General features: G+C 35.6%; 1 protein-coding gene and 1 long non-coding RNA gene across 2 annotated transcripts; one reads left to right on the top strand and one right to left on the bottom strand.

The window, feature by feature from the left end:
• Window positions 1-2,126: 2,126 nt before the first annotated feature.
• IDO1 (indoleamine 2,3-dioxygenase 1) lies at window positions 2,127-16,322 on the bottom strand. The gene is made up of 10 exons (XM_045459708.1): window positions 16,180-16,322; window positions 12,850-12,945; window positions 12,614-12,733; window positions 9,315-9,433; window positions 7,921-7,935; window positions 6,296-6,395; window positions 5,636-5,753; window positions 4,504-4,555; window positions 3,690-3,838; window positions 2,127-2,723 (listed from the first exon to the last, which is right to left on the bottom strand). The coding sequence occupies exons 1-10, from the start codon at window positions 16,276-16,278 to the stop codon at window positions 2,368-2,370; spliced, it is 1,224 nt and encodes a 407-aa protein (XP_045315664.1). The 5' UTR covers window positions 16,279-16,322; the 3' UTR covers window positions 2,127-2,367.
• Window positions 13,678-26,604, top strand: LOC123588562. The gene is made up of 2 exons (XR_006707908.1): window positions 13,678-13,939; window positions 25,027-26,604. It is a non-coding gene; the product is annotated as an uncharacterized LOC123588562 (long non-coding RNA).
• The last annotated feature ends 873 nt before the right edge of the window (window positions 26,605-27,477 follow it).

Consider the following 27,477-nt stretch of genomic DNA (forward strand, 5'->3'; position numbering starts at 1 on the left):
AGCCCAGTTTCAGTCTGTCTATCACCTACCTAACAACAGCGCCATGTCAGGAACAATGCCATTTTTGTTGTTGTTGTTTTGTTGTGTTTTGTTTTTGTTTTTGTTTTAAGTATTTACTTATTTTGGAGGGAGAGCACAAGCAGGGAGGGTCCGAGAGACAGGGACAGAGGATCTGAAGCAGGCTCTGAGCTAATAGGCTGACAGCAGAGAGCCCAATGTGGGGCTCAAACCTACAAACTGCAAGATCATGACCTGAACCAAAGTCGGACGCTCAACCAACTCAGCCACCCAGGTGCACCATACATGATGTTCTTAAAGAGAAAATGTGCATACAGAATGTGGCTGAAAGGATCAAAGATGTTTTGGATGTCAAGATGATTGATTACTAATTAGGTAAAACCAGTTCTGGAGAAGAAACTCTTGATATGTAGCCTTGTGGCATGTAGCTGCGGAGCCAGATTGATCCATGTAGCAGACAGGACAGAAAAACATCTTAACTTGGAGTCAATAAATGATCTTTAGTATTTACTTATATTCTAGTAGTACTTTATAGTTTCCTAAGATTTAAGCACTATATTTCATTCAACAGTAACCTTGTGAACAAGGCAGGACAGGCATTATTATGCTCATTGTACGCAAATACAAAGTGACTTGCCTAAGGTCACAAAGGTAATAGATGTCCAAAACGGAGCCCACAAAAATAACCCACCTTTGAAACCTCTCAATTTAGTGCATTCTTAACCACATCAAGCCCTGAGACATGATGACCTTTCTTCCAACCCTTAAAAATTATACACGTATACACACACAGGTATGTACTTGGTCTGCATGCATACATTCATGCATGCAAACTTTTCTCATTTTAAACTTATATATGTTCATTGCAGAAACACTGACAGGAAAATAAAGAAGAAAATGTGTCCCATGCACCTAAAAACTATTACCATTGACATTTGGTATATTTTCTCTGGAATCAAATGAAATTTTGCTTATGAACAGGGAGATTTCACTGGGTTAGGGTGTATTCAAAATATGTTAAATATGTTAAAATAGTTTTTAGAGGTGTGACCTTAGAAATATGTGACTACATTTCCTTCCTTGAATATGTTTGGGTGTGTGCACTCAACCCACTTCCTCAGACCTGGGCTTTCCACAAATTGAAAGTGCTTGCCAATTCTGCACGCAGGCAGCCATTGTGCCTTGTTTTCCTTCTCATCTTTAATAGCATAGCCAATATCTAGCTAATCATCTACTACTATATCTCATGAAATTCTATCAAGTCAGCTCATTTCTTCTCCCTCTTCTTCCCAAATTCCCTTTCTCTCTAACCTGGTCTACATCGAGACCGGTGAAAAAGATGAGGAAGATCAATAAACTAAAGTTCTCCTCCCCTTTATAACCAACTGTGTGACCCTTAGTAAGCAACTTCATCCTGCTGAGCCTCAATTTTGTCATCTTTAAAATTAGTTTGGGTCTGGGTGCCTGGGAGACTCAGCTGGTTAAGCATCTGACTTTGGCTCAGATCATGATCTCATAGTTTGTGAGTTTGAGCCCCTCATTGGGCTCTCTGCTGCCAGTGTCAGAGCCCACCTCAGATCTTCTGTCCCCCTTTCTCCTCATATCCCTTACTTGCACACGCATGCTCTCTGTCTCTCAAAAATAAAAATAAACATTTTTAAAAAATGAGTTTGGCTCATATAATTTTTAAGCTCCTCTCCAACACTCTTAGATTATGTTATTAAATAAATTAATGCCAGATTGTGCGTGTCGGATAACCCTGGCCTCCTGAGAGAAATTATATTTCAAAGGTGACCTCTTCTTGTTAGCCCACAGTAATTTATTCATGAATAGACTCAATCATTTATATATTCATTCAACAGGTATTTGCTAGGTATGTACTAAGGTTGGGGGATGCATGGGTCAGTAAAAAATAGGGTGTCCCTGGCATCGGGAAGCTTATCATGTAGTAACAATACAGACAAGGACACAGGTAATTATAAACAAGTGTGATATTACTGTAGGGAAAGTAAAGGTATCTATTACCCATGGTTGAGGGTAGCAGTGTAGACTGGGTCTCATCTGGATGAGTATTTAATTATAGTTATGAATAAAGCAACTTTTAGACATTTTATTATATCATATCAATATTTATTGAATGTCATCATTTTAATTACAATAAAATATTCTAATTTTATTATAATTCCATTCTTACAAGGAAGGAACAGATATTGGAAAAACACTTTGAAATCTTTTATAAGTACTATTAAAAAGTTGTGTATTATTAATTCGTGGGTCTGATACAATGAGCAATATAGACATATATAGCCATATATAGACATCTTGGTCTTTACGAAATGCCAAGTTACATTAGTCAACGTTCAGCAGGAATTTCTCAGTTGTGTTTCTAACACTCTTCAGGAAAGTCATGACACTAGTGCCTCCAGTTCCTTTATTTTCTGGTTCTGATGTTTCTTCAGATGGTGAGTTTGGCTTGTGCTTGTTCTTTGAAGGAATCACGATGTACTTGGCTACTATTTTCAAATGGTATTTTCTCAGGTCAGCCATAGCTTTCACACATTCATTATAATCTGCCTTCAGTTTAGCATCACCTTTTGAAATAACAAACTCACGGACTGAGGGGGCTGACTCTAATGACTGGAGAAATTTCCGGTGAGCTAATGGCATATATTCTCTCATTTCCTGAAGGAATTTGAAAGAAGATTCTGAAGGAACAAGAGAAAGATTAGTTAGTAGGGAAACCAAAACATTCCCCAATCTAGGGGAGAAGGTCAGAGTGAGGTCATAGTGGGTGGGAGATCACAAGCCACCACTAAAACATGAGGCACTGAGTTCACAACCACCCTGTTAGAAGACTACTCGTCTTGATCTAGTAATGGTAATTATTGTAATACAGGCTTAATTCTGAAAGCCCCATGAGCTGAACTCATTCTTTCATAATAGAGTTTTTTGCTCATGTGTCCTTTCTCACTTTCTACTGTATTTGATCCTTCTAAAAAGCTGATGATACAGACAGGGTGAATATAATCTATACTTGACCGATCATGACACAGAGTCCAGGAGAGTTTAAGGGAGAACTTTTAAATAAATGAATGAACTATTAACCAAGAAGTTCTTACTGGAGCTTCTCCTACCCCTACAAGGAATATAATGGATGTGGCTCATATTTCAACTTTGGGGCATCTTTAAAATTTGAGCTGCTGGAAAATAAGACAGCTGACCAAGAGCAATGTCAAGCCTCCCCTGTCACTGACATCTCCACTTCCCCAACTTCAACTCACAGTCCCATCTCATTTGCTGGTGACTTTCTCTTTCTGAATCTGATCATACATTTTCAGGACATGTGCTATGGGCTTCATCACAGCCAATTAGGCCTTATATACATGTTCAAATGTCAAGATTGAGAGGGTGATGAACTTGGGTTTTGGTTCTGGCTTCACTGCTTTCTAGCTGGTTAATAAGGGGTTTGTCACTTAACCTGTAAAGAAATTTAAAAGTTCCTGCTTGGTTGTTTGTGAAAGGGGGTGATGACAACAAGATCTTGCCTTACTGATTCTTTGAAAAGTATCAGATAGGCTCAGATGAGATGCTGATGGAAAGTTTCTTCTTAGATGTTAAAACACTATTGTATTAACATAGGAGATTATTATTATTTGTCATTATCCACTCACCTTCACCAGAACTCTGCTGGATGCCCAGCAGAACATCAAAGCACTGGAAGACGCTGCTTTGGGCTGCACTACCCCCTGCAAACTTCTTTGGGGTTTCCCAGACACCTTCATACTTCAGACCCTCTGGCAGCAGGGGGTTGCCTTTCCAGCTAGATGAGGAAGGAAAAAAAATCATTATTTAGATTAATTGCCAAATTTTCAGATATAAAATTTTATAATAGAGGGTGAATGGAGAGTGACGTGACATAGATTTCATTATTCTTCTTCCACACTTCCCTCCACTCATGTTCATTTTTGAGAATGCTAAATAAAATGTTTCTGAGAAAATTTGGCATAAGAATTCTATAAATGGAAGCTTACCTTTGCATTGGAGAAAATATCATTCTGTTCTCTCTTTTTAATGTTTATTTATTTATCTTGAGAGAGAGAGAGAGGTGGGGGAAGGGCAGGGAGAGAGGGAGAGAGAGAACCCCAGGTAGGCTCCGTGCTGTCAGTGCTGAGTCTGATATGGGGCTCGATCCCATGAACTGGGAGATCATGACCTGAGCCAAAAAGCAAGAGTCAGGCGCTCAATTGACTAAGCCACCCAGGCACCTCCATTCCTCTTTTTTAAATGACTACCTTTCCTGTCCATAGTCGAGTCCATGCCTGGCCAACTAATAACAGAGAGAATAGTCTATTCTTTCTCTACAACATGTTTTTTAAGATATGAATTATTTCCTAAACCCGATGGATAGTGGGGATCATCAGTGGGAATTTGATGTGTTATGATAAATGTTTAAGAGAAAACAAACTCAGGTGTAAGACTACATACCCAGACAAGTATATGCGAAGAACATTGAAAAATGTGTTCGGGTCCACATATTCTGTAAAAAGATAAGGTATGTTAAATTAAGCAGTTATCAGAACCATCACAGGAGATCAAGATATTGTAAATAACTGATAGCGGGTTTCGCTTAAGCTGCAGGAAAGGCATTAGGTCCATCTGTGCAGAAAAAGTCCCTGAGGAGAAGCTCTCCCAAGTGAGCCTCATGTCCACTGAGCAGGGTCTACCATAGGGCTAGCACACAGCTTATATCAAAGAGCCTAAGCCTACATCAGACTCCTCCTAGGGAGACCAATTAAACTGCCAATGTTTCTTTAAAGCTATTTCACATGCTTACTGCCATGAGATAAACTACTTACATAAAGAAAGAAACAAATCTAAATAAAATGAAAAGCAGAAACAACAACCCCAGGAACCCTGTGGGTTTGTTTCCCTGTGGATCATCCCCATGTCTCTCTTCCCAAAGCTTACTAACATTTTTTATCTGAAGGTCTATTTCTTTCCAATGACCAATCATCAGTAACTCAAAGCCTAGGGATACACAGTGACATATTTGTTGAAGCTGTCCGGCAGAGCGCATTTTTTTTTTTTGGTAGACCTTTGTTTATATACTTTTTTTGGTTATTGCTGCTTTTTTTTAACTGTTAATTTTGTAATAACTTTTGAGCTCAGTAGCTTTTCTCTGTTGTTTCTTACTTAACTTGTGAAAAAGTAGAATTCTTAGGGAGTTCTTATCAAGCAGAAGGTAAGTGTTTTAGAAATTAAAACAGCCTGAACCTTAAGCAACTGTCTCCATGGTTTTCAGTGGGAGGCTAGGACATTCCTGACAGTTAAATAATTACCTGGCTTCCAATTCTAGCTTCACAATTTACTATCTATGTAACCTTGGGCCATTTATCTTATCTCTCCAGTAGATTACTTTATCTATAAAATTAATATAACGAAACCTACCACAGGAAAGTATAATAATTTAGTGAGATAAAGTGAAAACACACCCACTTAAGTGAGAGTTTTTTTTTTTTTTTTTTTTTTTTTTCTATTTGTTTAACAACTCTACGTTTCAGGTAATCAGAAACTTGTGACTGCCAGCCTTGAATGTTGCCTGGCATACAATACTTGCCATGAATTTGTTTAAACTCTTCCTGGGCTTGTTTCAGACAAGAAGCTATGTAACGCAGCGCCCTTTGCAGAGTATTGTGGTCCTCACATTTTACTGCATTCAATAAATCAGGAATTACCTTAAAAAAAAAAAGTAAACATTTAAGATTTCTTAGCACTAAATATTGGCATAGAATAAACTTCTTCTAATTCTTAATCCCCAAATTAAATGTGGGATTTCCACTTCTTTTGTTTTGGTGAGTACCCTCGTATTGTTTGACTTAATTTCCTTGCATTTAATTAAGCTTGGGTTTATTTTTATTTATTTAACATTTAGAGATAAGTTTATATAGTTTTGTATAGTTTTATTTCTAATTCTAATAGTCAAAACCATTAGATTTATATCGCTCTGTGATCTAGTTCCAATGACAACTTGTATTAAAAATGTATCTCTTTTTTTGAGGTTTCAAACTTTATTCTAAATGTGTGGGTCCTACGCTTTATATTTTAGATGAGACACAAAAATAAATAAAATACTTTTTTCTACCAGATGAACCCTTATATCCAATTAAATAATTGAATGCTCTATTGAATCAGGATAAAGTTATTTCATGCATAATATAGAATGATTGCTCTGCTTATGGAAATCAAGATACAAATTTGCCAGCATGGATAGACTTACTTTGATTGCAGAAGCCGCTGCTATTTCCACCAACAGAGAAACCAGGAAAAATCCTTTACCGCAGTCTCCCCCAGGAAACGAAAACAGAATCTCCATGTTCCTAAGAAAATAAGTCAAGTGAGTCAAGAATTTAGCAAAAATACTGGCGTATTTGTTTGAGTGCTTTGTAGTTTTCAAGTATTTTTATTCTATTTTAGTTTCGAAATAATCTTGTGGGATAAGTATGCTAGGTTTTACTATCTCTATTACATTGTTGGGAATATGAGTGTTAGGTCCATCGTCTAAGATCTAATGGTAAATTAAGCTGGGACTTTAAATTCTATTTTAGAATTTTGGAACCAGAAATTCCAAGAACATTTCTGTTTCTATTGTCTCATTAATTTTTCACATGCATATATATTACCATATTTATAGATTTATACATATTTGATGCTTATAGAGACATCTGTGAGGTATAATTTTAAGCAGGCTTTTTGCTTTAAATAAATATATTCATATCTATATTTTTATCTGTGAACCTGATTCAATTTCTCAGTGGTTTACTTGCTTTACAAAGAAATTGGGAAATTCAAATAATTGATTATACCGTATTTTCTTTTTTAGTGAAGTTTCACACTAGTGCTACCAAGGATTCAGTATCTGTATATCTATGAAGTTCATGGTGGTTAAATTCATAGTCTCCGAAGCCAGACCATTTGTGCAAGTTTACTTGTTGTGTGACCTTGACCTAGATATTTTATGTTTCTGCCTCAGTGTTCTCAGCTGTAAAATGGGACTGATGATACCATCTCCCCATGTAAAAGCCTTCCATAGCTGTCCACTGATCTGAAGATATTATTTAAACCCCTTATCATAGCCAAAAGTCCTACATAATCTTTTTGCTAAATTTATTTCTTCCTCCCTTTACCACACTACTACTTGCATCAGTCACTACTTATCAACGACACTAGCCTTCCTTCAGTCTGATAATACATCAAGATTTTCATCACTTTGAGGCCCTTACTCTTGCTGTATCCTCCACTATGAACACTCATTTTTTTCTTGTAGCTAATTCTTTCCTACTCACTCTTTGGAACTCAGCTTAAGTAACCTGCTACAGGAATTCCTTCTTCATCCCTTTTATTTGGTTAGAGCTCCTCTTGCCCTCTTCCTAATCAAGGAGCAATTTACATAATTTGCCTGTATCCACTTTCTGCACCAAAGCAAGCTTATTCCTATGATATTTACCTTTGTTTCCCTAGCTTTTAGCCTCCTCTCAGTACATAGATCAAAAATAGTAAGGATTGGGCCAAAAAGAACAAGTTTATGTTTCTGGCCACTGAGATTATTAAGTCAAAGACACACAGATGGATGTGCATTTTGTATTTGTGCATTTTTAATCACATTTTATATATGCAGGTGTTATTTTTGCATGTAAATATAGCTATGATATCAAGCAGACATGGTCCTATGATAGTCTGAGATCTAATTAAGGATTTGGATTATTTGCTCTTTAAAAAATTACTTGAGTTATTTTTTGCCTGAATTCAATTGGTCTCTTAAAAAGTACATTTGGATGATACTGATAAACCTATATTTACTTTGAATAAAAAATAATCCTTAGAATAAAGTGATCAAATACTTACTCATAAGTCATGGGCCTTATGAAAGCAGCCATCAAACAGTGGGCCAGTTGGAAAAGAAAACGAAAATCAGTTAAAAACTCAAAAAGTGGTTTTGAGTTATTATTATTCAATTTAATACTACTGATCTATCAAAGGTAAGATAGAAGTAAAAAAAAGAAAAATATATATGTTTTTTAAAAAATATTTATCAACTAGGCATTGCAAACACTTAGGACATTTTAAGTAAAAAAAAAAAAAAAAATTAAATATTCAAGGAACACAGAAGGTTAGTCAAAACTAGTCATTCCTAATAAACTTTTCTAGATCAAATCCTTTCATTTTATGGTTCCTGGGTCTACAGTATTCCTCTGCAGAAACACACCCAGAGCCCTGGGACACCCTATGTCTCTTGTCCCCTTAGGGTATCAAATCCCACTGCTAAAATGATAGCAGGGGCCTAGTCCCTCGACAGGCTGCACTGAGGGCCTGGGCATTTTCCTTTCCACTGCCGAAAATGTGTTTACTCTTAACTGGAGAGATAAACATTAAAGTTGTAGAATCTCCAAAACATGTTACCCGAAAAAAAAGCCAGACACAAGAATACTTGCTCTATAATCGCACTAATATGAAATCCAATAGCAGAAAAAATTATTTTTTTTTTAATTTTTTTTTTCAACGTTTATTTATTTTTAGGGCAGAGAGAGAGCATGAACGGGGGAGGAGCAGAGAGAGAGGGAGACACAGAATCGGAAACAGGCTCCAGGCTCTGAGCCATCAGCCCAGAGCCTGACGCGGGGCTCGAACTCACGGACCGCGAGATCGTGACCTGGCTGAAGTCGGATGCTTAACCGACTGCACCACCCAGGCGCCCCAAAAATTAATTTTTAAAATGACCAATCAGAATGTGTGTACCTGGAGGTAGAGAAGAGAATTGAATAGAAAGAACCATAGAGGTGATAGTCTGTATCTCGTCACAGGCTATCCATGTGTGTAGAACAGTCAAAATCCCCCAACCGAACAGTCAGGATGGCACATTTCATTGTATGTTAATTATACACCTTTCTCTCTTGTATATACCGGCAGAGGAAAACATACCCCCAAGAAAGAGAAGAAAGCTGTGCTGCTGAAAACTGAACCAATGACTAACTCCCTATTGACATAAATAGCATGCACTTCTTTAAAAAATAATAATAATGTTTATTTTATTTTTGAGACAGAGAGAGACAGAGCATAAGCAGGGGTGGGCAGAGAGAGAGAGACACACAGAATCTGAAGCAGGCTCCAGGCTCTAAGCTGTCAGCATAGAGCCCGATGTAGGGCTCAAACTGGTCAACCACGACACTCAACTGACTGAGCCACCCAAGTGCCCCAAGCATGTACTTCTTTAATTCCTGCTATAATCACAATTTACATACCCATTGGGATCCTTTTTCTTCCAGTTTGCCAAGACACAATCTGCATAAACCAGAATAGGAGGCAGATCCAGCTTCTTAGACAGTTCACAGTAAGGAACAGCAATATTCTTTGGCAAGACCTAATTAAAACACAGTATTTAGTATTAGCCTTTGAAGTATCTTACCTTTTCCTCTGCTTTCTGGGTGCCAGAACATTAGCTGTTCTACATCATGGCATTCTGAAACCAAACCACTATAATTTTCTCTTCCTCATTTCACAACTTAGTCCTGGGAATTATTAAATGTTTATGTTTTAGATGTGGGTTGATGTGGACATAATCTAGTCAGAGAGAGAAAAAGGAGGTAAAGGGTTCAAGGAACAAAGGATGTATCCTTGACTTTCAACGGTCTGTGGTTACTTGTAGTCACTTACTTATTCACTCATGTGTCCACCCCATGAATATTTGTTGGGCAATTCCTCTATGCAAGGAATTTTTCATCCATAGGAAATACAAGGATAAAATCATGCTCAGTTTCCTTTGTTCTCAACTTTTCTTTTCCTGAGCCTATTACTCAGGATTCTGCTCTGTGTTTGCCCGCATTCTAAAAAGCTCCTACCCCCACAGGGCAATCCTGATGGGCAAGCGCTCTCCTAGGGTGCCCATTGTTGCCACTCATGCATGCCATGTTTTCCAACTGCTCTATTAATCATAATGCTGACCTTTTATTCTTTATCTGCCTGATTTTATAACCAGATTGTCCCATGTAATAATTAAGAACATCCTTGTCATCAGCAGCCTATGGCTGGAATATGTGTGGCTCATCTGGGGTAGTAGGAGGTGGGCTACGGTGGGAGAGGTGGCATGACAATGTGGCCCACTCAATAGTTCTGAGAGCTCAGGAGAGCTCTAACCTCAGTAGCTTCATATTAATTTAATACACCTGGAGATGATGGTTTAACAAAGAAGACAAAATGTTAGCATGGTAACATTGGCTATCAAAGCCCTTGCAGAACTTATGCCTCTGGAAAGTGAAACATTTTGGTTTGCAAATGATTTACATTTGTTTCTAAAGGAAATTTCTGCCTCTTTCTGATTTAAAGGGATGATCAAAGGGAAACAAAAGGGAAGGTGCCTAATTGAAAAATTTATTTGAGATGACTTGGAAAAAAGAAAGGAAATGTTCAAACCCATCTTAATCTATTAGAGACATTTACACAGCTACTAAGAAACTCAGATGCTAATTTCTAACCCATTCTCAAGCAAAATTCGCCTTATATTGATATATCTTATTTTTTATCCATTTGTTCTCTTTCCTCACTTCAATAGTTGTATATATTTGTGTGTGTGTGTGTGTATGACTATTGACAATATGTGCACACACACACACACACACACACACACACACACACACACACATATATATTTCCTATAGTTTCCTCACTTCAATAGTCATATATATATATATAATTTTCTATATATATGTATATACATATACATATATATGTGTATATGTATTTGTTGCTGGCTTCTAAAATCCTTTTTAGAATAATGTGGTATATAAAAACTAGATAAATTAAAAATATATTTTTATTTTTATTTTATAATTCTGATATCCAGTCTGGTAAATTTATTATCTTTTTTATTATCCCATGTACATTCTGGTCTCCATATTTTTTGCTAGTCCTCTCTTTCTCTTTTTTGCTTCTCTCCTCTTTGAATAAGCTGTACCAATCTTTTAAGAAGTTATTCAAGTCCCACTTCTTCCTTGAAACATTTCATTATTATACCAACTACTATTTAACTCCTCTGGACTCTCATACTTCTCCACTTAGCATATGCTGCCCTTTGTTATTGATGATCTTTCATTTTGTTTTGATTTATTTACTTATTTTGAGAGAGAGAGTGTGCATGTGTGCGTGAGCAGGGCAGGTGCAGAGAGAGAGAATCCCAGGCAGGCTCCACTCCGTCAGTGCAGACCATGAACTCTGAAATCATCACCTGAGCCGAAACCAAGAGTTGTAGGGTTAACTGACTGAGTCACTCAGGTGCCCCTATTGATGATCTTTCTATACAATACCTACACATTTAGCTAGACTCAGATTCTAGCAAGTCTAGTGGGGCTGTGTGCTTAGGTTGTAAGGCTAGAACTAATCTGAAACTTTTTTGTGTCATCACAAAATTTATATATGGTAGTCTGATAATTATAAAGAAGTAAAAGGTGTTCCCATGATTATGCAGAACACATTTTCCCTTTTGTTTACATATAAGAGGATGACTTACCACATAGGGGAACTATATGTGTTGTTTTGTATTTAAACAGGATGTGGAAAGACAAGATAATAATTCCAATTAAATTGTCAAAAAGGAAAAAAAATCATTAAATGGCAGAAGGTGCTTCTGGAATCTATTTTATCTGTTTCTTGTCTAAAGATCAGGTATTACAGTCAATTGGTTTCATGTGATTAGGATTGTCAGCTAAAATACAGTATGGTATTATTTTAAATCTAAAGTTATCTACTGTTGATGAGAGTAGAGTGAAACCCATATGTTTTTCCGTGTTGACAGATTACATTTACATTGATGTAAGAGAGCACTTTGGCATTAAGTAAGAAGAGTCATAAAATGTCCATATCTTGGGGCGCCTGGGTGGCGCAGTCGGTTAAGCGTCCGACTTCAGCCAGGTCACGATCTCGCGGTCCATGAGTTCGAGCCCCGCGTCGGGCTCTGGGCTGATGGCTCAGAGCCTGGAGCCTGTTTCCAATTCTGTGTCTCCCTCTCTCTCTGCCCCTCGCCCGTTCATGCTCTGTCTCTCTCTGTCCCAAAAATAAATAAACGTTGAAAAAAAAAATGTCCATATCTTCCAAAACTCATAAAGAGAGAAAAAATTTAATTTTCAAATATATTGATTATAATGTCATTTACAATGGCAAAATATTAAAACAAGTACAGTATTTGTAAACAGAGGATTGAATAAATAAAATCCAGTAACTCAATGAAAAACTATAAGGTGATTTCAAATGATGACTAGCATGATTGTGTTGTAACTAAAAAATGCTTACAATATAATTTAAGTGAAAGACTTAGGACATATGTCTATATCCACAGGATGGAGCAACTGTGTTATGTAAGTGAAAGATTAAAAATCCAATAATGATAGAAGCTGGCATGTTAAGTCAATGAAACATTGTCTTCTTTTTATTTTCTGTTATACAAACATCACCAAATTTAGTTATAATAGTTTTAGAATTATTTTTACGTTAAATGTAAATTGGATGTAAGTTGTCATATAGCATAAGAAATACCAGGAAATCTCCAAACCTCACAAACATCTTCACCACCTTGGTTCCATACATACGCCATGGTGATATATCCCAGGACCAGATGTGCAAGGCGCTGTGACTTGTGGTCTTTGAGGTCATCAATACCGACCATTTTTAACTGGGAATAAAAAAAGAGATTGACTCAAATCAACATGAGTGACATTATAGCTTTAAAGCCAAGTGAAAAACATTAAGAAGCTCTAACAGAAAGAAGAATGTAATGCCTTTCCAAACCTTCTCAACTTCTTTACGTAGTTCATTTTTGTCAATAAGTTCAGGCAGGTTTTTAGCAATGGAAATCCATTGATCATAAGGGTAAGGTAGTTCCTCCTAGAAAAAAAGAAACGGGACATTTATTTCACAGTGAAAATTTTTATGAAATAGTTTTGCATCTGATTCATAGTCTGTCTTGCCTGTAGATCAATTCTGTGTAATGCTGTCCTGACAAACACTTACCTGTCCAGTAACCCCAGTCCTTGCATTGTTACCTGCACACTCAGAGCTCAAGACTTCCTCTCCTCCAGCACTCTCACCTGCTCTTTTACACAGGCTACCTCAAAAGTTCCACTAAAATCATCCTGATTACTCCAACATACACTTAGATCCCCAAGTATAAATCCTGTGTATTATACTTTCACATAGTTAAGTAATTTATTGTTATCTGCTATTTATTTTCTCTTCCTGGCTAGATTCTAATTTTTTTTTAATGGAAGAAAATTGAGATTTCTTAGATGTCAGTAAGTAGACTAGGCACTTTGCTCAATAATTTCTTATTTAAATATTATAATGACCTAAAAAGTTGATTGTTATCTCCATTTCATGAATAAGGAAAACAAGGCTCAGTTTATGAGATTGTTTTGTACATATAGTTTATTGTGATTGAACTTTTAAGTGTTTCCAACTTTCAAAAATCAATGTTCTTTCTTTCCTTTTTTTTAAAAAGCTTATTCATTCCTCATTTCTAAGAGAAAGAGAGAGAGCACAAGCAGTGTAGGGGAAGAGAGAGAGGGAGGGAGACACAGAATCTGAAGCAAGCTGCAGGCTCTGAGCTGTCAGCACAGAGCCCAACGCGGGGCTTGAACTCACAAACCGTGAGATCATGACCTGAGCTGAAGTCAGATGCTTAACCGAATGAGCTACCTAGGCACCCCTCAAAAATCAATGTTCTTTTAACATCTCACTACCCCATTTGATGGTAAGGATTTTATCATGCTTTTAATTTTGTATTTCTTACAGAACCTTGGACAGTACTGGACTTGTAAGAGATGCTGTACCTGTATGTACCAATTGCCTGCTTTGGTACTATAGGCTTATATTTTTCCCAGTAAGTGCAAATAAAATCCAAACAAAAGTGTCTCTTTGGATCTTATCATATTTATACTTTCACGTCAAAGGAAAACATGTGAACAAAAGACCTAGACACTGCCCTAAAATGAGCTTCAACTTCCCATATGCTCTTTCCCCATGCCTTTCTCATTAAGCTGTTTCCAGATATGTTCTTGAGGTCATCAATACTGAACTATGGGGATGCAGCAAAAACAGAAAGATTAACTCAAACCAACATTGATGAAATTTGAAGCTTCAAAACAATCAGTATTATAAGTAAGCTAGAAGACAAAAAGGCAAACGTCACATAAAACTCAAACATTTTCAGGGACTTCAGATAATTGGCCAGTCTTTGTCTATTAGTGCAGATTTTTTAGCAATGAAATATGCAAGCAGTATATTCACTAGATAGTCACCTCTCTGGTTTCTCTGAAACCTTCTCCCTAACCACATAAATGCTGTGCAGTGGTGTTTTTAGTAACAAATATATATTATATATATATATTGTTGTTGTTGTTCTGCATTTTACTCTGGAATACAACTGAATTTTTGGTTTTTACTATTTTCCCCAAATAACAGAAATATTTTTTGTTGTCATATATCGTGATTAACGTCCTTTTGACAGAACTTTTAACAGATGCAAAAATTCAATCAATAATATACTTCTGTTTCAGAGGATGCTTAATGGTATAATATAAATTAATTAAGAATAACACAGAGGGTCATCAACTTCTGCTAGATTAGAGAATGTATTTTGTATCTATGTGGAACTAGAAGACATTATTTTCTTTTGGAATAGAAATTTGATTGATGATAAAATATGAAATGAACATTGTGAACTTATAATTTCTAGGAAAGATCTTCAGTGAAGAAATGATAGTAATGACTAATTTGTTCTCCTTGTTTCAGAATATGATCCAACTTCCTAAACATCTTAAGTAGTAATTACTACTTTTTAAGTAGTCCAGGAAGAGTTTTGTTTTGTTTTTGTTTGCTTTCATTTGTTTTGCTTTACGCCTTGGAATCTGTTCTTAGAGCTCCAAAACTGCCACGATTGTCTTAATTTTTAAAAGAATTTACTCTGGGAGAAAAATTATATATAGAGTTTTGCAACTTCTTGTTGTACCATTGATAAGTACATTTCCAAAATCATCTTATCCTGGCACTGCAGTGTGCTTGTATGGAGGGGGAGCAGGTCTAAGTATTAGTGATTTGTAAATGCAAATAACATTAGTGGGTTTGTTGTTGTTGTTTGAGAGAGAGAGAGCATAAGCTGGGGAGAGGGGCAGAGGGTAAGAGAGAAGGGCTCGATCCCAGATCCCAGGAACCTTGAGATCGTGACCTGAGCAGAAATCAAGAGTTGGATACGTAACCAACTGAGCCACCCAGATGCCCCTACAGGATGTTATTTCTAAGTACAGTTAGATTAGATCTCTAACTAAAAATATATTTGGTGCATTTAAAGATGCCCTCTGCATGGCTTAAATTTCTCATCAGGAAAATGAGGTTAATAACATACATACTTTTTAGGATGGTTATGAAGGTGGAGTAAGTTAGTATTTGTAAATTGCTTAACGATGCTATATAAATGTTTGTTATTTGAAATAGATAATAAGATGGTTTTCCTGGCATTCTTTGAAATACAACTTAAAAAAATGTAGTTTTAAAGACAAACATTTACTCTACATGTCTTGCTGTTTGCAGGCAAAGTTTGTAAAATTTAAAAAAAAAAAAAGGCAATTCATACTCTCATCCAAATCTTACAATTAGTAGCAACAAGTAGTATTAATACAACACAAAACTGCTTGATATACCATCTCAAAAACCTAATCAAAGTAGGAACATGTACTTCACACAATTTAAGGTAATATCAACCAAGAAAAGGGGTTCCTTTGACATGGATCATTTATTACTTTGTTGTTGTTTTTTTTTTTTTCAAAATGCCCCCCCAAAATGCAATTGCACTAAGCCAAAATACTTCTATAGTTTCCTTATTTCATCACTTACCTTATCTGTGTAAGGTAAATAAAAAATGGATTTAAGACTCAATCTCTAGGCAGAAAATTTTAAGGAAGTTAAGTATGCACCATTTATTAAAATTCTGCTCTACTTTTGGCATTGCTTCATCCATTTGTTCAGTAAAAATTACTGAACCACATTTGCTCAACAGAAGTTAACTTTCTCAGGTAAGTAATGATAAGAAAATATTTTTGCCCATACATCAGTTCTTTGTCTTACCTGTGGAGTTGGCAGAACGAAGCCCACCTCTTCATCTATATGGTATTCTTTCAAATTTTTCCAAGAATTTTTTGTAGGCAATATCGTATTGTGTGACATTCTTGCAGTCTACTTCTCTGGTCCTTCTTGTTGTGCAAGGAGTTTTCAGAGCATCTATTTATTATAAAGGTTGCCATAGCCAATGATTGCAAACTTACACACGTAGGCAGCAAGAAAGGACTTCCACTTTTGGAATAGTTTCATTTTCTTTCTTTGTAATTTGATAAACAATAAAACCACAAAAGCATCTCTATTCATCATATGAAGAAACTGAAAGTTTATGGTACTATGAAGTATTTGTCACTGGGAACATCATTCATTTACTGTCATAGGGAATGTGGGAAAGAAACTGAAATAACAAAAACCATGAATATAGGTAACTAGAAAAGTACATTTTTTAATGGGAACTTTTAAATCTTTGAAATAAGACAATGAATTTGACCAAGGCTAAAGTCCTAAAATATCCCTTCACTGTTACTGTCATTGGCTTTCCATTAAGTCTCTAGGGTTCTTTAAACACGGTAGTGTCTTATTTCAGCAACCGTGAAATGTAAACCATGCTACATTGAACTAATGTAGGCAATAATTGATGTAGAAAAAAATGGAAGCAGGTGAGGAATTAAGACAGGACCTCTTGGGGCACCTGGGTGGCTCAGTCAGTTAAGCGTCCGACTTCAACTCAAGTCATGATCTCACCCTTCGAGGGTTTGAGCCCCGTGTCAGGCTCTGTGCTGACAGCTTAGAGCCTGGTGCCTGTTTCGGATTCTGTGTCTTCCTCTCTCTCTGTCCCACTCCAGCTCATGCTCCGTCTCTCTGTCTCTAAAAAATAAACATTAAAAAATTATTTTAAAAATTAAAAAAAGAAAGACAGTACCTCTCTACATGCCCATTTTTCTTATTCAGTCTTTTATCTGTGTTCTCAGTGATACAGTTCTTTCTTCTTCATATTCCTTAGAAGTAATTTTTAGGAAGACTTTTCTGTATCTCTACTATATTTGACTGCTAAGGACTGTTGAAGCAATAGTACTTCACATTTGGAGAGTTTGTAATATGTTAAAAGTTTGAATAAAGGATAAAACATCCTGAAAATGTTTCTTCCAAAATGCAAATTAAAACTGCATTTGGCAAGTTCTTTGGGGTGCATGTAGTTCTGTGGTCACTTACAGGAATTGTTTGATCTCACTAATAAAGCTGAAGGAAAAGGAGAAACTGTATCGTTCCTTATGATGATCAAAAGGAGAAATGAGGAGTTAGTGTGCAGTGCATTGTAAGAATGCAGTTTTGTCATCCAGCTTATGAGTACTTGAAATAACTTCCTGGTACATGACTCTGCATTCTAGAATATTTCTTACACTATTCTTTCCCTTGAATCATGGATTCTTTTTTTTTTCTTTTTTAACATGCAGTTTTACAAGAATATGTTCTCCTTATAATAAAACTAAGGGAAATTGAAACTAAAATTACACAGGAAAACACATGGCTAAGCTTCAGAATGAATAATCCATGAAGCTGATATTTTTGAAACCAGGCCCAAGGCAAAAACACAAATAAGAATATCATGTTGGATTATCATAACTACATGGAAGGCAAACATAACCAAAACAATTTTAGGAATTGGAGAATGTGTGTTTATTCCTATGATTTTTCACTCTTTTTACCTGGATTTGTTTTCCATCAGTGAGTCAAGACAGATACATGTAATGAAGTTTTAGATAATTCTATCTCAGAAAAGTTTCTGAGGCTTGATGTTTTTTTAAGAAGCATGGTTTGATACAACTTCTTCTTGACTCTGCTTGTTTATTAAATCCATCCTACCTTCGACTCCAGAAACAGTAATATTTTAGCATCCTACTTTTCTCTCTACCTATTTATCTCTACCTTCACATTTTAACCCTTTTCATATTTTCATATTTTGGAAACATTTTCAGTCCTCATTTATCTTGATTTTTCTTCAGCAATAACCACATCTCATTGAAAATCCCTTTGCACAAGGGGTCAGAAAAGCATCTTAATCGTACTATCCTCTATCGATTCTTTATCTTTTCCTTTATCTTTTTACCTGTGGCCAGGTCATTGTGAAAGAAAGCTCCTGAAAGTCAAAACTCAGCTTTTTGCTCCATAACCTCCCAGCTCTGACGGATACGAATCTGACTGCCTTGCATATATCACTTGTTTGATGACTTGGCTGAACTCTTGTATGTAATGATTGTATTGCCTGGGTTATCTCCATAGCTATAAAGTACATTTCCAATTGCTTGGTGAACATCTACATCTGGAAATCCCATTTTTCTTTTCACTGAGCACAATGCCAGAACTATTATAAATAATAATAAAAAAAGAACTATTATGAATAAACCTGCAAAAGAACTTTTATCCAGGACGATGATAAACAAATTTGTTCCCTCACAACATGTTACCGTATATAGTAATCCAAGTTCCTCTTTATTATTATGTTATGCTAGTCTATGTAGAGAGTAGCTTTGTTTTAAAAGTAAAAGAGGTTTCAGCTAAAAAAAGTTAAGTGACCTAGAACATATAAGAAGAATGAAGAAAATTATTGAAATATCAATATCCACTGGCATTTACCATTAATATTTTGGTGATTATGTTTTCCACTGTTTTTGGTTTACATTAATAATATCCAGGGGTGACTAGATGGCTTATTCAGTTAATCATCTGACTTATGCTCTGCTTGTGATCTCGTGGTTTGTGAGTTCGAGCCCCACATCATGTACTACACTGACAGTGCAGGGCCTGCCTGGGATTCTCTGTCTCCCCTTCTCTCCCTGCCACTCCCCATCTTATACTTTCTCTCTCAAAATATATAAATAAACTTAAAAAAAATAAAAAGAATAAAATAAATAAAATTTAAAAAATAATATCCAAGTTTTCCTGACCATTCACTTGTGTCAGGAATTTTCTTAAAACTGTTCATGGTAACTAATTTGACATTTATTATTATCTTATGGGAAAATGCTCATAACCCCCAAAAGAAATTAAGGTGATTCAGGATATTTCTGTGCCTCTAACATAGCTGTATAAATATCAAGTAGTGCAGACTGTGAGGCAAATAGTATTTTATTGTATCAGAGTTCTCCAGAGTAACAGATCCAATAAGGAGATAGATAAATAGATGGATAGACAGATGGATGGATGGATGGATAGATAGATAGATAGATAGAGAGATAAACAGATAGATATCAAGAAATGGGCTCTCATGATTGTTGGGGCTAGAAAATCTGAAATCTGGAGGGCAAGCTAGAAAACTGGAAACTCTTGACAGGATCTAATGTTGCAGTTTACGGGCAAAATTTTTTTTTTAGAAAAACTTAGGTTTTTGCTCTTAAGGCCTTTCAACTGATTAGATGAAGCCCACTCAAATTATCCCACTTAATTTCTATTACTTAATGCAAACTAAGTATAGGTATTAACTAATCTACAAAATCTCTTCAAGACAACTGCGATTAGTGTTTAAGTGAATAAGTGGGTACTATAGCTAAGCCAAGTTGGCATAAAACAAATTATCACAAAGATAAAAGGGGAATACTTTATAACACAAAGTGTTTAACTTACCAGGAAGATATGACGATATTAAATTTTCTATACATTAAACAACATAACCTCAAACAGTGTAAAGCAAAAACTGATGTAGATGGAACACAAAAGACACAGATACATACCCACAATTAGACTGAAATTTTTTTGTTTTTATTTAAAATCTCACTAACAGAACAGCTAGTCCCAAATCACTAAATACATAAGCAATTTTAAAAACAAGATTAATGAACTTGATCTAATTAAGATATATAGATTATCAAGCTCATCAATTTCAAAATACATATTGTTTACAAGTACACTGGAAAATTCACAAAAATTTACCATATAGGTATGTGCAGGCCCATAATCAAATCTGAAAAATTTTATAAGATTAAATCCTACAGAAAATATTTTTTAAACCAGGTAAAATAAGACAAGTAAATAACCAAAAGTTCACTGAGAAATCTCTGTATGTTTGAAAATTAAGACATAGGTTTATATAATTCATAGGTCAAAAAACACCATCAAAATAGAAACTAGAAACTATTTTTACTTGAATAATGGTTTAAAAATGATAAAATTTCTCGGATTCAGCTAATGGCTGACTGAGAGGGAAGTGTATCGTCTACAATGCATACATTATTTTAAAAGAAAGACTACGCATCCATCTCATGATTTTGGAAAAATAACGCATTATTCTCAAAAAAGTAAGAGATGTTGTTACATAAAAAAAAATTACAAAAAAGTGAGGTATGGTTGTTACATAATTGTAAAGTTATGAATGAAATAACAGTTATTCACATTAAAGTCTGTAAGCACACTTGACCAGTATTTTTTTCAATATTTAATTTCATATGGAAACAGGACTTAATATAATTCATATACAGGAAACTACATAAATTTTGTTAGAGAGTCATGTTGTAAATGGAAGAGAGACGCCCCCTTGTGGGTTCTTTAAGGATAATTTCCAGCGCGGCAGTGAAATCACTCTGAAAAGCACGTAAAATTAAAGGATTTATTATATTCACAGGTTCTAAAAAGGGAGGCACAGTAGGCTCAGATGGCCACCCAAAGTCACCAAGAGCCCAAAGTTTGATCATAACAGTCAAAGAAGAAGCGGAGGAATGTTCTATGGGCAATGGGCAAATACCTTTATTGAGAGTCATGGGTGGGGTAGTTTGTAGTACCCTGGAAGCATTCACATTAGATAATTTGTAACAGAATCAGCGTGGAAAAGAGGAAAGGGACAAAATATGGAAGTCATCATGAGATTTATTACTTCAACACACATGTTGAGGATGGGTACCCAGAAAAGGGAAGTAGCTACGTAAAAGTTCAAAACAAGCAAGGGCGGGGGTGGTGTTGGCACTCAAGGAGCCAGTGACAGAACAAATAGTCGCCACACAAGATTAATAAAATTTATTATAACATAGATTAAGATAGAAAACATTTACATCATTCAGAATGTTCCCTTTGCCTCTTTTCAATCCCCTGTCACCCAGAGTCAGCCACTATTTTGATTTTTATCACCATAGATTAGTTGGGTCTGGTCTTAATACAAATGGAATCATACAATATGTATGCTTAGGGTTCTGGCTTCTTTCATACAACATAGTGTTTTGGGGATTCGTCCACGTTGCATTATTAAAAATGTTTTTTTTTTTTTTTTTTAACGTTTATTTATTTTTGGGACAGAGAGAGACAGAGCATGAACGGGGGAGGGGCAGAGAGAGAGGGAGACACAGAATCGGAAACAGGCTCCAGGCTCTGAGCCATCAGCCCAGAGCCTGACGCGGGGCTCGAACTCACGGACCGCGAGATCGTGACCTGGCTGAAGTCGGACGTTTAACCAACTGCACCACCCAGGCGCCCCAAAAATGTTTTTCTTCTTATGGTTCGATAAGTTTTCATTACATAAGCATACCAATTTTGTTGTTTAACCATTCTCCTTAAACCATCAATAAACATTTAGTTTGTTTCCAGCTTTTGACATGTATGAATAAAGCTTCTATGAACATTGGTCTAAATCTTTGTGTAGACATTTGAGTACATTTTTCTTAGGTATTTGGCTAAGGGTGGAATTGTTATGTAGTAACTTATTAGAAACTGCTACATAGTTTTCCAAGGTGGTTTTCCATTTTCCATTTTCATCAGCATAATGAAATTTGTTGTTGCTTCACATTCTCAGCAGCATTTTCTTTGCTATTTTAGTAGATGTGATATCACATGTGGATTCAATTTGTATTTTCCTTATTATAATAACTGCTATTCACATATCTTTTCTGATGTGCCTATTCAAGACTTGGAAAGCTTTTTTTTTAAATTTGATTTTCTTTTTATTACTGACTAGTATCAGCTGTTGATTGATTCTGGATACAAATACTGTTTCAAGTATGTATACTAAGAATATTTTTCCAGTCTCTGGTTTGTTTTGTTTTGGTTTTGTTTTTACTTCCTTAATGATGTATTTGATAAAGAATGTTTAATTTTAAAGATTAATATATCAACTTTTTTTTTACATATTTGGGACATTTCAGTGTTATGCTTAAGAAAACTTTGCTTATACCAAGTTCAGGAAGACAGTTTGTTTCCTGCTAGAAAATTTTATAGATTTTGCATTTTATTTTATGATTCACCTTCAATTAATTTTTATATTATTTAGTAAAAACCTTTTCCTTTCTTTCTTTTAAATTTTTTGTATATAAATATTCTGTTGTTCCAACACCATTAGTTGACATAATTTTTTTTTAGTTTTTTTTAGTGTTTATTTTTTTTTAATTTTTTAAATGTTTTTATTTATTTTTGAGACAGAGCATGAGCAGGGGACGGGCAGAAAGAGAGGGAGACACAGAATCCCAAGCAGGCTCCAGGCTCTGAGTTGTCAGCACAGAGCCTGATGTGGGGCTCAAACTCACAGACTGTGACATCATGACCTGAGCTGAAGTCAGATGCTTAACCGACTGAGCCACCCAGGTGCACCCTTTCTTAAAATTTTTTTAATGTTTGTTTATTTTTGAGAGAGAGAGAGAGAGAGAGAGAGAGACAGAACGTGAGCAGATGAGGGGCAGAGAGATGGAGACACAGAATCTAAAGCAGGCTCCAGGCTCTGAGCTGTCAGCACAGAGCCTGACACGGGGCTGGAACCCACGAACTGTGAGATCATGACCTGAGTGAAGTTGGGTGCTTAACCGACTGAGCCACCCAGCTGCCCCTGAAATAAATATTTTTTAATGGATTTTTTTGGCTAGTCCAGATCTTCTGCATTTTATTTTTTGAAACTAGAATCAAAACCTCCTGAGTTATTGATTCTCATTGCATTGAATCTTTAGGTCAATTTGCAAAGAAATTATATCTTATGTTGAGTTATGTAATTTATGACTATAAATATAACTCCATAAATGTAGTTATTTGTTCAAGTTGTCTAAAAGTTTTTTGGTTAGCGTTCACTATGGAAGTCTTGAAAATTGTTCTATGGTATATTTTCATAGATAGTAATCTCCTTTAAATTCTTTTTCTAACTGGGGCGCCTGCGTGGCTCAGTCATTGAGCATCCGACTTCAGCTCAGGTCATGATCTCACGGTCTGTGAGTTTGAGCCCCGCATGGGGCTCTGTGCTCACACAGCAGAGCCTGGAGCCTGCTTTGGATTCTGTGTCTCCCTCTCTCTCTGCCCCTCCCCCACTCATGCTCTGTCTCTCTCTGTCAAAAATAAACATTAAAAAAAATTAAATTCACTTTCTAATAGATGTTTCTGGTATCTAAGTACAATTGATTTTTGCATATTGTTCTTGACCTTTTCAAATTCACTCAATTGTTCTAACAAGTGGTTTGTATGCTCTTTTAGATTTTCTGCATATATAATTATGTCACATGCAGATAAAGACAATTTGATTTCCTGCTTTCATCTATTTATCTATCTAATATATATCAATTAGTTCCTCTAAGATGACAATGTATAGAATAGATGAGGGCCTACACACACACACACACACACACACACATACTGTATGAATACTATTTGCTTATTGAAGTTTTTTTCTATTATGAGTGGAATGAATATTTTTTAATTTTTTTCAAACGTCATTGAACATGTTTTGAAGTCCACAGAGAAAATTATATAGTTTTTTTACTTAATGCTTTTAATTGGAATGATAGATATATATATATTTTTTAATTTATTTATTTATTTTGAGAGAAAGAGAGAGAAAGAGCATGGATGAGAGACAGAGAGAGGGAAAGAGAGAATCCCAAGCAGGGCTCCATCCTATGAACTGTTAGTTCATGACCTGAGCCAAGACAAAGAGCTGGAAGTTCAACCAACTGAGCTACCCAGGCACCTCTGTAATGATAGATTTTTGAATGTTATAAGTATCTTTCATCCCTAAGCTAAATCTGTCTTGGTCATAATATATATATTTGTTTAATTTCTTTCTTTCTTTCTTTCTTTCTTTCTTTCTTTCTTATTCTTTTTTAAATTTGAATTCCAGTGTAGTTAACAAACAGTGTTATATTGGTTCAGTTGTACAATATAGTGATTTAACAATTCCATATATCACTCAGTGCTTATCAAGATAAGTGTATTCTCATGATATATTGTTCTTATTATATATTGCTAGATTTCATCTGCTAATGTTTTGTTAATTATTTAAAATTTTATGTCCCAGAGGGATATTGGTTTCTAGTTGTTGTTTTTTTTTTCTAGTTTTCCTCCTTTCTTTCTTTCTTTCTTCCTTTCTTTCTTTCTTTCTTTTTCTTTTTGGTAATGTCCTTGCCAAATTTTGATATCAAGATACATAGGCTTTTTAAAAAAAAAATAATCCTTTTTTTACATTCTCTGAAGGAGTTTGGGTAAAATTGATGTTATTTTGCTTTAATTTTTTTATAGAATATACTAATTAAACAATGTGGGCCTAAGGGTTTATTTTATGGAGAAGTTTCAAATTACTTTATTTCACAAACATAGGACTATTCTAATTTTCCATATGATGTTAGGTCAGTTTGAAAAGTTCTGTTTTGGGGCGCCTGGGTGGCGCAGTCGGTTAAGCGTCCGACTTCAGCCAGGTCACGATCTCGCGGTCCGTGAGTTCGAGCCCCGCGTCAGGCTCTGGGCTGATGGCTCAGAGCCTGGAGCCTGTTTCAGATCCTGTGTCTCCTTCTCTCTCTGCCCCTCCCCCGTTCATGCTCTGTCTCTCTCTGTCCCCAAAATAAATAAACGTTGAAAAAAAAAAAATTAAAAAAAAAAAAAAAGGAAAAGTTCTGTTTTTCCTCAAAGTTGCTGTATCTGGATCAGCAAGAGGCAAAAAAGGAAACCTGGACCCTCCTTCTCCTCACAGACATGCTGATTCAACAACATGGACCAATTTCTTTTGTTAGAAATCCAGAAACCTGTTGAAAGGCTCTTGCCACTGAGATGATAGGGACAAAAGCCAAAATGAATAAAATGACACCTTGCTCATAATCTCTTCCCCCTACTCCGTGCCACACAATCATGAGAAAAACCAGAACTCCCAGCTTCTCCCTAAGAAGGGAAGGAGAGGACTGGACCATATGTCCAAAGTTCAGACTATTTAGGGGGCTGCCCAAGGTACCAATTACTGTACTGAGTACGAGCACTGATTGGAAAAGGGCCCAGGTCTGGGAACCCTGAGAATATAGTCCGCGGTTTGAACTAGCACGCTCTATTAGCCAAAGTGCTTCCCCTGGTTCAGCACTGAGCAAGCGAGAACACCCAAATCCTTCCTTCTCCCTGGGAAGGGAAAGAGTCGAAGCATGCAAGAGGGAAAGAGAAAAATAAAACATATATCTAACATTCAGACTTTTCAGGGAGCTCCCCAAGGGACTGGTTTTTGTCTTGCCTGTCTCTAAGTACTGACAGGATATAGTACACTCTGGATGCCTGGGGACCAGCATATGCTGCTTCTTCACAGGAACTACAAGATAACAGACACCAGAGGGAGCAAGACATCATAAACTCCTGAAAAAATAAACCAACAAATTCTTATAATTATGAATTTACATGGACAAGTTTGGAGAAAAGACACATCCACCAAAAACTTTTGAGAGGCCCACCAGAATCTCTAGCTAGGGTAATTGGTGAAGGTCTTCCCATATATGAAGCCAGTCCATAGAAACTAAGAAAAAGCACTGTTTTTTCAAATATGCAGATACCCACACTGTTGAGGGCATTAAACACACACACACACACATACACAGGAAACAAAAGAAAACACCAAAAGAAAAAGGGGTTTCATTACCTAATAAAGAATTCAAATTATGATCATAAAGATAATTAGTAAGTTCCGGAAAACTATTTATGAATAAGTCAGAAATTTCCAAATAAAGATAGAAAAAAATACAGAAATTTTGGAGCTGAAAAATAAAATAGCCAGACTGAATAATTCACTAGAAAAGTGTAATAATAGACTTTATCAACTAGAAGAGAGAGTCAGCAAACTCGAAGACAGGAAGAACATTTGAAATTATCCTATCACAGAAGCAAAAACAAAAAAAGAATGAAAAGGTGTGAAGAAAGCCTAAGGGACTTCTGTGTCTTCATCAAATTAATCAATACATGCACTATAGGAGTCCTAAGAGGGAAAGAGAGAGACAGAAAGGACAAGAGAGCTTATTGAGAAAAATAATGACCAATGCCTTTTCTCTATTAAGATGGTCGATCATGTGTTGTATTTCTTTCATTTTGTTAATGTGTTGTATAACATCAATTAATTTGCATACATTGAAACACCTTTGTTCGAAGGAGTAAGTTCCACTCAGACATGGTGTATAATCCTTTTAATGTGCTGATGAATTCAATTTACTACCATTTTATTAAAGACTTTTTCATTTATATCATCAAGAATATTTTCCTGTAGTTTTCTTTTCTTGTGTTGTCTTTCTCTGGCTTTGGTATTAGTCTGATACTTGCCTCACAAAATGAGTTTGGAGTTGTTTTATTCTCTTTTACTTTTTGTAATAGTAAGAAGAGTTGGCATTAATTGTTTTTAAAATATTCGGTATAATTGACCCATGAAACCATCTATTCCTGGGCTTTTGATTATTGATTCAATCTTCTTATTTGTTATTAGTCTCTTCAGGTGTTTTATTTCTTGATTCAGTTTAGCTTTTGACAAAGTTCAATATCAATTCATGATCAAAACTCCCCACAAACAAGGTATAGAAAGAGCTTACTTAACACAATAAAGGTCATATATGAAAATTCCACAGATAATAGTGTAATCAGTGGGGGAAAACTAAAAGCTTTACCTCTAAGATACTGTACAAGGCAAGAACGCCCACTATCAGTACTTCTATTCGACATAGTACAGGAAGACCTAGCAAGAGCAATTAGATAAAAAAACAAAAATAAGAAAAGAAATAAGTCATTCAAATTGAACAAAATTAACTCTGCAGATGGGATGATCACATATGTGGAAAACCTTTAAAAGGTAAGAAAAAACTGTTAGAAGTAGTAAGTAAACTTAGAAAATTTGTAGCATAAAAAACCTAGTTGCATTTCTGTGTACAATGAACTATCTGAAAAGGAAAATAAGAAAACAATACCATTTACAATGCTGCCCAAATATTTGAGGTTAAGAATGAATTACCAAAAAGGTAAAAACAAACAAAACCCTTGTACACTGAAAATAACAAAACGTTAATAAAGGAAATTACAATAGACACAAATAGAAATGTACCCCACATTCTTGGATTGGAAGAACTAATA

Source organism: Leopardus geoffroyi, chromosome B1, assembly GCF_018350155.1.
Source record: "Leopardus geoffroyi isolate Oge1 chromosome B1, O.geoffroyi_Oge1_pat1.0, whole genome shotgun sequence".
NCBI classification, from domain to species: domain Eukaryota; kingdom Metazoa; phylum Chordata; class Mammalia; order Carnivora; family Felidae; genus Leopardus; species Leopardus geoffroyi.

Coding starts and splice junctions, on each gene's coding strand:
- IDO1 (XM_045459708.1), bottom strand. CDS start 16,278: ATGTCACACAATACGATATTGCCTACAAAAAATTCTTGGAAAAATTTG. Junction 12,734..12,849: donor TACGTAAAGAAGTTGAGAAG/GTTTGGAAAGGC, acceptor TTTTATTCCCAG/TTAAAAATGGTCGGTATTGA. Junction 4,556..5,635: donor AGAGTTTAAACAAATTCATG/GCAAGTATTGTA, acceptor ATCTTTTTACAG/AATATGTGGACCCGAACACA.